This window comes from Crocodylus porosus, unplaced genomic scaffold (assembly GCF_001723895.1).
Source record: "Crocodylus porosus isolate Cpor-Errol unplaced genomic scaffold, CroPor_comp1, whole genome shotgun sequence".
Lineage (NCBI taxonomy): Eukaryota > Metazoa > Chordata > Crocodylia > Crocodylidae > Crocodylus > Crocodylus porosus.
Window position 1 is genome coordinate 31,321,838 of NW_017728915.1, and position 13,407 is coordinate 31,335,244.

General features: G+C 42.0%; 1 protein-coding gene across 1 annotated transcript in view; it reads left to right on the plus strand.

Moving 5' to 3' along the window:
* VAT1L (vesicle amine transport 1 like) overlaps positions 1 to 13,407 on the plus strand; it is an 86,537-nt gene that overhangs the window by 26,208 nt on the left and 46,922 nt on the right. The window contains exons 5-7 of the mRNA XM_019535438.1: positions 5,822 to 5,925; positions 7,276 to 7,331; positions 10,291 to 10,485. Of these exons, the coding sequence (XP_019390983.1) occupies positions 5,822 to 5,925; positions 7,276 to 7,331; positions 10,291 to 10,485 (355 nt within the window). The remainder of the gene's footprint in view (positions 1 to 5,821; positions 5,926 to 7,275; positions 7,332 to 10,290; positions 10,486 to 13,407) is intronic.

A 13,407-nucleotide genomic window follows, 5' to 3' on the forward strand; every position in this document is an offset into this window, starting at 1 on the left:
TCAGTCCAGAGGGTAGGTGGATAATCATGTGCGAGAGAGTGATTTGACAACTGTTTGCATTGAAGCAAACAACTTCATACTCATACATTTTAACTTTTTGTTGCTTGCCACAACTAAAACCATTCACCACCTTGCTGTTTATCAGGTGGCAAGTATGGTAGGTGAGCCTGAGAATAGGATTTTTACACCATAAGAAATACCAGTATTCGGAGGAGTTAGTTTTGGTTTTTTGCAGGGGGAGTAGTTTCAAAGCAGAATTCAAAAACCTTTGATGTTTCCAGGAACTGTATTTTTTTCTCTTGTGTGGCGTGGGGGAACAGCAGAAAATTTAGGCCATATATAATAGTCCGATGTGCTGTAGCTCTACTTCAAAGACATTTTGTGTCGGTATCAATGACGTGAATGATACGTACAATAAAGTCACTGTTGAATGTCTTGATTACATTCTGAAAGGGCAAATTAGTCATCATGCATTTTCAAAATGAAAGCTCTACACACAGCCTATATGCAGAAAAAATTGTTAGCCCACACAAATCATCAGTGCCTGTGTGTTATACTATTAAGGAAACCAGTTAAATGTTTATGACTACACTGTTTCCTGTGGAACTGAGAGTGCTGTCCTGCTTTTTTCTGAAGAAAATTAAAGGTGTATTATAGGCCATACTGCTTTGCCTCTCCTTTGACTCTTTTCTAATTGCAATTAGACATTTGCGGAAGGTAATGGTCAGCACAAACTAATCGTAGCTCTTGGGGATTAGATTCCGTTGACTGCACCTTATGCCTTTTATAGTTTCAAGGTAGTAATTATCCAATAACAACTGGACCAGTGATTTGCATAATTGCTTAATTAAGGAGCATGATTCAAGAATTTATGAGTGATGGGGTTATTTACTTGTAGAATATCAGGATCTGGTATTATTTGTGATGAGAAGTTCAAAATCATGACTGAGGAATCTTAGAGAAATTAGCAGTTTCCTTGAGCTCCAGATACCAAGCTTACAACTAGAATTATTTTATTGAAATCATAGTAACTTTTTCAGTCCTCTACTGCACTAATTCTGGTCAAATCCTAGCCTTGGATTCACATGGATGGCGCTGTCGATTTCTGTTTAAGCTCGACTCTTTTAAAGGTGCCTATTAGAGCTGAAATCCAGATTTGAGTCGTATCCAAACAATGACCGATTAAAAGCAGACTTTCGGAGGAGAATTTGATCCACGATTATTCCTCCACCCCTCCTGCCCCTTACTTTGCCTGGACAAATGCTGAAGCAGCACATCAAGAACAAAGAGTAGCAAAAGTATCTTCCCTTGTTGTCCAAAGTATAATCACACCAAGATGAAAAATATGCACCATTCAAGTCCATGAAAAAGATACCCAACAAGTATCAGTTGCTTTTTGATGAGGATGAGGTCAGAAGTTAGGTTTCACTACAGTGATTCTTCTACCAAATGGATAGTCCTCTCTGAAACTTGATTTCTGTTGGCTAATATGTCTAGGCTAGTCACTGTGGATTGATTCATAGATGCTAGGGTTGGAAGGGACCTCAGCATATCATCGAGTCCAACCCCCTGCGTAGGCAGGAAATAGTGCTGGGGTCAGATGACCCTGACCAGATGCATGATAAAGTGCAGTTAGCTTTGCTGATGATTTTGTCACGCTTGATGACCCATGTTCATTTTGGAGTCCACTATGACTCTGAGATCCCTTTCCGCTTCTGTGCTGCTGAGAGGGTCACTTCCCAGCCAGTAGGTGTGCCGGATATTTTTGCTCCCTAGGTGCAGCACTCTGCACTTGTCCTTGTTGTACTGCATCCTGTTGTGTGCCGCCCACTTTTCTAACCTGTTCAGGTCTGCCTGCAATCATTCCCTACCCTCCAAAGTGTGCACTTCACCCCACAATTTAGTATCGTCTACTAACTTGGAGAGAGTACACTTCACACCTGCCTCCAAGTCACTGATGAAGATATTGAAGAGTACAGGTCCAAGGACTGAACCCTGTGGGACCCCACTACCCACATCCTTCCAGGTCAATACCGACCTGTCTACTACCACTCTCTGGGTGCGACCCCCCCCAAGCCAATTTGCCACCCACCAGACCCATGTAAACCTCTGTCACAGCCTCTTAATTTATGAGAATGGGATGAGATGGCGTATCAAAGGCCTTGCTAAAGTCCAAGAAAACAACATCCACCTCTACTCCTGTGTCTCTGAGCATTTTGTGACCCTGTCATAAAATGAAACCAGATTGGTCAGGCATGATCTACCTGCTGCAAATCCATGCTGGTTTCCCTACTGCATTATTTTTCCCACTGGACTCCCACAGATATGACCCTTCATAGTCTTTTCAAAGACCGTTCCAAAGATGGAGGTGAGACTGACCAGCCTATAATTACTCGGATCCTGCTTCCTCCTCTTCTTGGAAATAGGGACCACATTGGCCCTTTTCCAGTCCTCCAGGACGTGACCCAAGTGCCACGTGCGCTTAAACAGTCGTGCCAGTGGTTCTACTATGACACCGTCCAATTCCTTCAGTATTCCCGGATGCTGCTCATCTGGGCCTGCTGACTTGAACACATCCAGTCCATCCGAGTGACTCTGCACCAAGTCAGTGTCGACAGTTGGTGGGCTGGTGTCCCTCTGATACCCCTTGGGAGACTTATCTTGAGCCCTGTTCAGGAACACCGAGGTAAAAAACTCATTGAATAGCTCAGCCTTGTCTTGCCTCTCTGTCACTGATTGCTCCTCCTTGTTCAGTAAATTGGGCCATGTTTAAAAAACCATGCCTAGTTGGGTACGGACATCATGGAGGGAAGGGTATAATGTTAAAGCACTGTTTTAATATGCAGCCTAAATCTTTATCTAGGTTAGAATGTAGAGTTATTTTCTGACTAGCCAAGTCACTAGAACTGTTAAGCCCATGTTTTAAAGACAAATTGAAAACTCAGATATTTAAAGTGAATATAGGAAAGTTCAGAACTCTTAAGCTGTTGTCCCTATGGGGCTTGCTACATGCTAGTGAGGGACCACAGTATTGTGGGTTTAACTAGCAAGGGCTTGATTTGTCCTGTATGTGAGAATGCAGTAAGAGCCCCAAAATCCATAATTATTCCCCTTTTCGTTTTTGAATCTGTTTTGGACAGTTGGGCTTACCCTCTTGCTAATCAGACAAGAGATTACCTTCCCAACCTTTGGAATGCCCCCCAAAATGCTGGAGCCCAAATGAGCCAATGTCACCTGCACGATGTTTATGTTCCCTCAAACACTACTGAGCACAGTATATCTGGGAGCATGAGGGCCTCTCTGCTGCCTTTGAAGTTGCACAACAAGGCAAAGCTGTATTGCCGTGGTGGCCAAACCACAGCTCGCAAGCTGTATGTGGCTCACCAGCACTTTTCCCAGGACTGCCAGCTCAGGCACCGGGCTGCCAGGGTGGGAGCTTCAGCTGCGCCCTTTACCCCAGGGCGCACTCTCCATGGGAAAAGCTGGAGCAGCTCAACGCTGCGGCAGCAGAGAGGGTTGGGGGTGGTCACCTCCGGTCTGGGTCCTTGGCATCCCCCACACCCTGCTGCACTCTAGCTCTTGAACTTCTGTGGAGGAACAGATTTGGCTCCCAGGGTGGGCAACCCCGACCACCCCTGCTGTATTGCTCCCTGCATGGACTCCCCAGTGTTTGGGCATAAAAAGGAGGAATATGCCAGCCTACAAATGGATACCCAGGTAATCCATGGAGGAATTTCTGCAGGATCTGAAACAGAATCAAGAGCACCTTCAAGACGGCAATGTCTCCAGCCACAGAAGAAATCCACACGTGGAACAATCCTTTTTTCCACACATCAGTAGGGTACAGTTTGGCCCAAGTTGAAGGTGCTGTCTGAAACAAAGATTTGTATTACTGGTGTCTACGTATCTGTTAAGATTCTCAGAACACACCTGCCAGAGTAAGGGCCTTCTTGCCATTATCAAGAGGCAAAAACACGTGTTTAGGATGGGGGGGCTACAAATCCAGTCCTCTCCTCAGAATTTGCATGGGAATAAACTGAAGTGCATTATGTAGAATTGCATCCTTCTCTGAAAAAATGCATGCTTAACGCCGCTACTAATGATGTAAGCAATGATAAATTTTATTGTGAATAGGGTCAGTACTACAGATACTGAAGTAGCATCTTTTTTGGGGTAGATTCATCTCTAGCACTGGTATAATGTTGATGACCTTAGCAGAATCACTCCTGATGTGCAATAGTGCAAGTAGAGAATTAAGCCTGTTGACTTCTATAATTTATAGAGGTTTAGTCCTTCTGTGCACCTGTACACGTGCCCAGCACCTGCTCCAATGCATTCTAATTGGAACGGGTCAGAGCAGACTCAATATAATCTTACCGACATGCTCCAGCAGCCTCGACATCACATGTATTCAGCATACCTATGCTTCAAAACAGTGGTGGGGGCACTTTTAACTAAAGCTCATCAAATGAGCTTTAGTTTAATTGCCCCCACTGCCATTTTGAAGCTCAGGGATGCTGAGTACCTAAGACACTGGGGGTGCTTTAATTAGATCAGCTCCTGAGAGCTGCTTGAATTAAAGCGCCCCTCATCCCTACCCCAAAGCACGTGTACCAAGCAGTCACACAGCACTTCTGCTGGATGGCTGATAAAGTATATGCATGACACCAATGCTGTTGTTACAATCAGTTGTCCAAATAAATAAAATCTCCATGATCCATTGTTATGCAAATTGGGGAGGCCTGCAAGCTCTTTTGATTTAGCTTCATGTCCTCTTTATTTTTAAATGTTCATCCTGCCTGTAAAATTGCAATAACCATAAATAATAATTTTATCTTTCCCAACCACCTGTATAGTCTCAGCTAGAAATTTAACAGCATGTCACTTCACCTTCTTACATTCTGCAACTTTCCTTCAACTGGTCTGGTTACCACATCATTGCTTAGGCAGAAATGTTACCGGGTGATAAAATAGACATATTGTACCAGTCAGATCTCAATTAAGCCAAACTTTTTTTTTCCCCATAGCATGCTGTAATAACTAATGCTGGGCATTCCTCAGTAGCCCTATTTATACTTCATTTTTGATAGGAAATAAATAGAATTTTTATTGCTTTTTACTCCTATTTCACAAATCTGCTTCCTTCTTTTTCCATATCTGCCATGACTCTTTTTTTTTTTTTTTGAAGATTGAAAATACCTTAAACCAAAAAACAAAACTTTTAGAAGTCACTAAATCTTCCTGCACAGAACTGCTAACATAAGAGGAAACAGCTATTATTATTATATAACATAGAAAAGAGTGTACTTATGATGTTTACTGAATACTTTTCACCTAATTACTTATGTCACCTTAGTGTGATGGGGTAGTTTTGGAACCAAATTGACATCTTGACTTGCTTTGCCTTATACATTTCTGTGCAAGTAGCTCCATGCATTTCAACAGGTTTAATTGTTTGGTAAGCTACTAGTTACCACAGCATGACTGAGTATGGCAGGATCAATAATACCTTTGGCCAGGTTAGTCAAAAGTGGCATAATTCTTTTCAGTGCAGCAGCATTTTTGTTGTACAAGCGGAGACGCCTTATTTTCAGACTCTGAATGCTCAACTCTCTCTGAAAATAAGGCCCAATTAAAAATGTCTTGGGTTGGGATACTTATGGATGAAGCTCTCAAAATTGTCAGTCCCTCTTGAAAATCCTAGCCTTAGAGTCCTCCTTAACATGCCAAACACCATTTGCTGCAATGTAGACAGTGTGCAAGTTGAGACGATGCTTTGAGTCCTGTTGAAATGCAACGTTTTTTTTTCCTGTGTCTTCAGAATCTCATCAGAAGGAGTTGATATTGTTCTGGATTGTCTGTGCGGAGAAAATACTGGAAAGGGCCTCAGCCTCCTCAAACCACTGGGGACTTACATTTTATATGGTGAGTGACCATCATAAAAAGGCTAGAGCTAGGATCCAAATATACAGATTTTGCCATCCGTCTCAGGAAGCACGAAAACACCATTTAAAAACATCTAGGCTACCAAGATCTTCCTAGGAAACATGAAGAGTGGATGTGGCTGTTGCATTACAGTTTTTCAGTTCCATTATTTCCTCCAAAAGAGTTCTGTGGAGGTGAATTCTTCATAAGCAGAGTTATTAGGAGAAATAATAGGTGCTGCCAAGTAACTTCCCCCCTCCCCTCCAGTGTATCCAAAAGTGGAACTTCTGTTCTATAGCTCTGATTAGTTTTGCTCATTTGGCCACAGGGAAGAAACGAACTTGAAGCAAATTCTTTCAGCTGTAGAAAATAAGCAATTTGGCAGAGGTCACTGTAGTTTGAATGAAATTGGAGAAGGGAGGCCATGTCTCAGAACGGACCTAGTTTTGGTGCGACACCAGGGTAATCGGGAATGCAAGCTAAATCTCACTCTCAAACTCTAGAGCCCCAGCATGCACCACTGGTTATGTTACACAGTTATTAATAAAAATCTCTGCTGCAAATCTGCCTGCTTACCATGTCATTTATTGATAGCAAAATGCATAATAGCATCCTCACTTCTGTGGGAGAAAAGCTAAAGAGATTTGGGCTCTGCAGACTGAGTGTGTGTCTACACTTGAGTGCAACACGTAAGTAGTCATATGCTCGTAGTTGCTGTCACACAGGTGGCAACAGCAATGACAACATGGCAGAACAGGCTTCCAGATATGCTGTACACACTTTCCTAGATTACATACTGCATCTGTTAGCCTAGGCTGAAGTTCATGCCATCGTGTCTTCACTGTTGCCTTCCCCCTGGTAGCTTTTTCAGGCTGCAGTGGCACCTCCAATTACAATGTAGATATGCCTGGAGAGAAGAGAGGATGTCATCTGTAATGATTAAAGCAGCTCAAAGATAAGAGCAGAGAGAATTTTAATGAGGGGAGAAAAAGGAGAGTATTATTTAAGAGACTTGTTAACAAAATGCCTAGTAGCATGTAGCCTGCTTGTTTCTGATTGAATCGATCATTTCTAAGATCACAAAAACAAATGAAAGCTTATATGTCATTTGATGAGAGTGAACCTTTCTTTTGCTCCAGAAACATGTAGGCTTCCATCGCCTGGGCTGCTTAGCTGTTCCCATGATAAAAGAACATGCATGCATTAAACCTTTCAACAACTGGAAAAAAATCTCCTTAGCTCTTATTTTCCCCCCCCACTCCCTCCAGTCTAAAGATAAACATGACTGTTAAATGGCTATTTTTGGCATGTATTAAGAGGTGTCCACACGTATGTGCTCTTCTGTTGCAGGTTCATCCAACATGGTGACTGGGGAAACAAAAAGCTTCTTCAGCTTTGCAAAATCAGTAAGTAGAGAACTGCTGTGGTGTTGAATCACTGTACTTTAGATACCCCCATTCTTGAAACCCATTTGTTGCATCTATTTCATCTCTGCCGGCCCCTTAAATTATTTATCGTCTCCAACATATTGCCTCACACGTTGGGTCAGATGAAGAGTGGCATGAACAGGCTAAGGTGGTGTGACATGTTTTCTTTTCTTTTGATTAGATAGCTAGACAGGAACCTGTTTGGTATACCTATTTAGGTTGCCAGTAATTTCTGTAAAGAAACAGAAGACTAAAGTAAAATTGTAAAACAACACTTTATTTACTCAGGGTGCATGTCAGACCCAGGGGATACTTACCACCCCAGGGGCTCTTTCTTTCTCTGTAGATACTGTCGATATAACATAGTCAATTCAGTGACATGCTTGACCCTCAGATCTCAGCTGAAGTCCAGTTACATTCAGGTTTAAGATTCCATGTAGAAAGGTATGCTATAAGGGACATCCAGGAAATGGTGCCGCAGTACATTTTTCATTGATGTTATGAACATGCTAAAAGCTGAAATTATTCCTCAGCCTGTTAAAAATAATGAGCAAATCGGTTCAGAGAATTTGCAGACAAGAAAAAAGCCAAATCTGTCAAATAATTTTTTTGCACAGAATAGTTCAACCAGCTGTAAAAGTGGCTCTTTCTGGGAGAGAAACAAAGAGCAAAGGTACTGATTAAAGACCCACCATACAATCTATCTGCTAAGAGCTCATTAGCACCTAAAGCAACACTGTTTTCCTCAGAAAAAATAACTTCAAAAGTGCCTATGCAGCTAAAATCAAGACAAATAAAGGCCCCCAAAGAGACACCTTCAGATAGCCTCCCACTTTGCTTTTGTCTTGTGTATTGAGCGCTAAAATATATGAAGACCCTTGTAACTGGAGGCAATCTTTGAGCTGAAACAACAATCTGAATAAAAAGATTTAGCATAAATCCCAATGAAGATTAAAGCCTGATTTTTTTTTTTTTTTTCTTCCTCCATGTGCGATTACACAGAAAAAGAGATTTTTGACACTGAAATTTTCTTTTGTCAAATAATGGGGGCCAAATTTGTGGGAAACCCAAAACCATCATATCTAGTGTGCTTTTTCCATGATTTCCATGCCATTACCTTGCTTTGGGTTCAAAAAATGCAAATGTTACTAGGGACTACTCAATCCTGTGGATGTAGGTATCTCAAGGGTTTGGATACCACATGGTTTAAAGCAGTGGGAACTGGCCTTCCTAGCTTGCATGCCACAAATTAGGCCTCCAATCCTCTTCCCCTGCCTGTTACACTGCTCTGCTTTCTTCTCCTTGCTCTGTGCTACCTGCCTGTTCTGCTTTCTGCCCCTTGCCCTTTTTCCACTGTGCTGCTTGTCCCATCCCTGTTCTGCCACGTGCCACACAGGCTGCCCATGCCACTTATGGCACTTATGTTGTAAGTTTGGCCACCCCTGTTTTTTATCAGGCAGTGCAGCTATGCCCCGGTGAAAATACTAGTCTGATCTTACACTGGTTTTCTCCAGCACCTAACATAGGACTTTGCAGAAGGCAACAATGTCATTGGTTTGCTAGTTCCTCTATCTGAAGCTAAGAGAGTCCAAAAGAAATCAACAGAAAACTATTGCACGATTTTATACAAACTGCTGAGGGAGAAGAGTAAAACTGTATTACTGTGGTCTGAAACTAAATTCCCTGGGTTCACTTCTGACTCTTTTTTTTTAAACCTTACTCAGGCTCAAACAAAAATTGGCAATGTGTCCAGAATGATGTTAAAAAGCCTTAAATCAGTATGGTTCAGTACCTTCTTTGTAATGGATACTGGACAGAATAATGGTGCTTTTAGAGGCTGAAAAGGCAATCAAGGGAAATAATTAAAAAATTTAAGTGATGCACTGAGCCATTCATAAAAATGTAAATGCCTTTTTTACACTTACTTAATTTTACATTCTATAGTTTATTAAAAATCATAAGAATTTTTAATTAAAATTTTGCTCACTAGAATAAAACAGTATGTGGGACTCCTGGCTCAAGGGCAGCCTCATGAGCAAAAGAAAGAGAATAATTTCATTAGATGTAATGAGAGGCTTGCTCAGAAACCACAAGCAATAATATAGGCGACTTCAGCAGGAACTGGAGTAAGGCAATGGCAGCAGCAAAGTTATCTGATATTTTTAGGAGCTGTGGGTTAAAGAATCGACAGCTGTTTGAAGAGCTGGAAAACAAAAAGTCCAAGTCTACTTAAGATCACATAAGTAAACTATTAGAGCCAGGAATGGAGTTCAGGAATCCTGGACTAGTTTTGCATCCCAACCTATCCATTTTATCAGTTGTTTAAAGTTTCCCAACAAAAAAATTCTGCTCGACTTCCAAATCAGATAGCTATGTATCTGACTACCGAGTTTTCATACGTATGGTCTCATGGCAGCTCTAGAAGATTTTTGGAAGTGGATTTTGAGTTTCCATCTCTGGTTTCCTTACAATCCTTAGGAGAATCCTTTGAAGTAACTGGCTTTTTATCAGCTGCTTCGTCGCATGTTAAGAGAACCTTTGTGATATGTTAATTCTTTGTCTCATGGGAAATGTGGGGTCTAGACTCATGGGATACAAGTCAGGGCTTTTCTACACGTCACTTCCTCTGTGTTAACAGCCCATGCGCACACTCCTCCCCAAGGAGGCAAACCTGCAATAGCTTAGCCCTCAGTGAATGAGGGACAAGTCACTATTGTTTAGCTTCTACCTACTGTGAGGAAAGACGTATGCACACAGGTCATTACCATGAAGAAGCTGACAGTTGGTAAAACCCCATTGCCTTTTACACTGAATGATTCATATGTCCTTATTCTCACATTGGTCACTCAGAAGGGTGTTTGCATGTATGGATGCATTGTTGGTGTCTGCGTGTGTGTACTAGTTTGTTCTAACCTTGAAGTCATTTGTTCCTTTTCAGTGGTGGCAGGTTGAGAAAGTGAACCCTATCAAGCTCTATGAAGAGAACAAAGTCATTGCTGGATTTTCCCTGTTGAATCTACTTTTCAAGCAGAACCGAGGTGGCCTAATTAAAGGTATAATGGACAAACTCATAATGCTGTACAATGAGAAGAAGATCAAGCCAGTGGTTGATTCATTATGGGCCCTGGAAGAGGTAAGATCATTGATTTCCTCCCCCCACCTTCATTTGAATATAGTGAAGTGTAAAATTAGAGCTTGACCAATTTATTTTGCTTCTATTTCTGTGCCTGAGTTGGCAAGGACTCTAACATTTTGAAACTACTCAATTATCCAGTTATGCACAAATTTCTATAGTGCATATTTTCTTGATTTATAGGTGATCAACTATTACTTTGCTGTGAATATTCATAAAGAATGTAGTATTGGATAATCACAAGTTGGCAGTTCTACTTCTTGAGTAACTGAGTGCAGCATGAATTGTAGCTCTTTTTTGTAGTTCAATTCAATCTCCTTGAGTGAGCAATCAAACATTGGACCTTAAATTTTCTTTTATATGCATTTGTGCCAAGTGTTGCCAGTGTTTTCAGGAAGTTGTCACAAAAGCATCATTGATATATTAAAATCAGCTATTCTCTTTCCATTTGAAAATTCACAGACCAGTTGTTCTCTTTTGATTCTCTTTTGATTGTTTGACCCTAAGAAATGGGAGCAATATAATCTGATGGTAGAATAAACAGTTACAGGTTTTTTGCTAAAACAGCTTTCCACAAACTCCCTCTGTCCCCTATAATGCAAATAAAAATACTGTTGTATTCTTAAGGGTCTGAAGAGACATTTTGTTGTTCTTTCTTTTTTTTTTTTTTTTCCATAGGAGTAACACCTAAAGGGTTTGTCTGCAAAATTTACCAAGTTTGACATGCAGCCAAGCAATGATCTCTTTTGATGTGAATTGTAGTAGTATGGTTGCTGTCCAGAAGGTGCTGCCAAAAATGTGTGTCATTGTTCACACTAGCTTGTATTACTGTGTACCCTTGAGAGCACAAGTGACCATCAGACTGTAACATGCAACATCAGCTAGCATCCTGTGTACTTCGTGGCCAGGGTTCTGGCCAGGGCATACTTAGCACAGACTGCTGTAGTGGCATTAGAAGACAACCTCCTTGTAGCCTTGTAATCCTACCTCTTTGAAGCCTCTGTCATGGTAAACTGACTACCAACCTGACTACCTGATAATGGCAGGTATTGATGGCCCAGCATGGTTCTTATTATCCCCTTCCTCCCAGACCTAGCAGTTTGAGTGACAATAGGTAATGGCTTCTTGTGTGGGGCAGGGATATCCCATAGAGATGCCATTCTATCCCCACTTCTGTGCAAAATCTATAGGAGGCCACTGAGAAAATCGTGAAGTACCAGGTGTTTAGCCACCAGCAGGCAGGCAGTGATACCCAACTATATAATAGCCACCACTGAAATTTCAGGAAGCTTACAGAAAATTATCTCACGGATGAAGAGCAGCTGGGTCTAGTTAAATGTAGGCATGGCCAAAGTGAGGCTAGACTGGATGGAGAAAAGTGTTTTAGAGAGCATGGCCAGGATTGGATTTGTATTTCCATAGTAGTTTAGAATCTCTTAAGTAATATAAAGTTTTTGTAGAGCGTATAAATGTATTTTACATCATTGTGCTTCAGGAAGGAGGCTGTTAACAGCAATGACTATGAGCCTGAGTAATACTGGACAAATCAGGGTTGGAGGGGGGAATTTTTATACATGTCAGGCTGATCATTTCATCAGTGTGATGGGAATTTACTGGAAGACTTTTTAAGCAATATCCTTTCATTTGTTTGGTAACATTTCATGTAACGTTTGGCAGTAACGTGTACTATCTCCTAACATTAGTTCATGATACATGTAAATACATCTGTTCAAGACGGCAGCTTAGCATAATACAACTCATTTATCAAGCCTACTCACTTTTCGTGATTTAGCTGGCATTTTACAAAGCAAATTGCTGGGCGGCATCTGCAGGAATACAACCGTCTTGGAGTTTGAAGAAGTTTTCTGGTGGTGTTTAATTGATTTCAAATAGTTCTTGTTCATTCCAGGCAGTTTGGTCCTGAGAATATATGCTTATATGAAAATGTGGCTGGGTCAGCCTTCTGAAGCAAAACCAGTATGGTAGATCTAGAGATACCTCAGAGCTGAGGCCCTAAATCCAAACAACCAGAACAATGGCAAATTTGTCTCTGAACTTGCTAGCTCCCCAAGCATATCACTTTGCTACTGATTTCCTACTAGCGTTGGGGACCTTAATGCAAAGCCTCAGAGGCTATATCGATTTCAGTCACCATTTTAATAACTAAGCCCAAGGCATTCACTTACATTTTATGGACACAAGATTGTTTCATTGTTGCTTTTATTAAGGTGAGGGAGAATTCCTATTTCTACCCCCTCCTGCTAATACAGTACATGCAAGGGGAGAGCTGAAATGTAGGCACATCTGTCTGGTAAGTCATGCATGGAATCAGCACTTCAGTCTGGCAGACAGCTGGAGAAGCCCTACTCCAAACATCAGCTGAGCAGGGTTACTGCAAGTGAAATGTATGGCACCACAGGAGCCTTGAGGTTAGGTACATAAGCAGAACAAGAGAAATAGCCTGAAGGTCGAGGCCTGCCTGTCTGTTCGTATGGGCAACAAATCAAAGACTCCTGCACTGGGGAGGTGTCCAGGAGGGACAGAGAGTGGATCAGGGTAGCCAGGACATGCATATGGCCTGAGTGTCCTGCTGATACTTGGATGTTCAACAAGCTGCCACTGGGCGCTGACAGACATGCAGCTCCCCACTGTAACCCATGGTGCTTCACAGAAAGTGCCATGAGTTACAGTGACACACACATACACACACGATCCCATGGGTTGGGGGAGTGGGGATTGAGCTTCATGTTGGAGCCAGCTATATCTGCAGCCTTTCTCCCCTAGTTCCCCCCTCTCCCCCCAGCTCCAGTGCTGTCTTCAGGATGGGAGGGGGAGAGAAGGGGGTCAAGGGAGCTCAAGCTGAGGATTGCACAGACTGCACTGGAGGGTGGGGCAAATGGATTGGAGCCCCCCCCCCCCCCC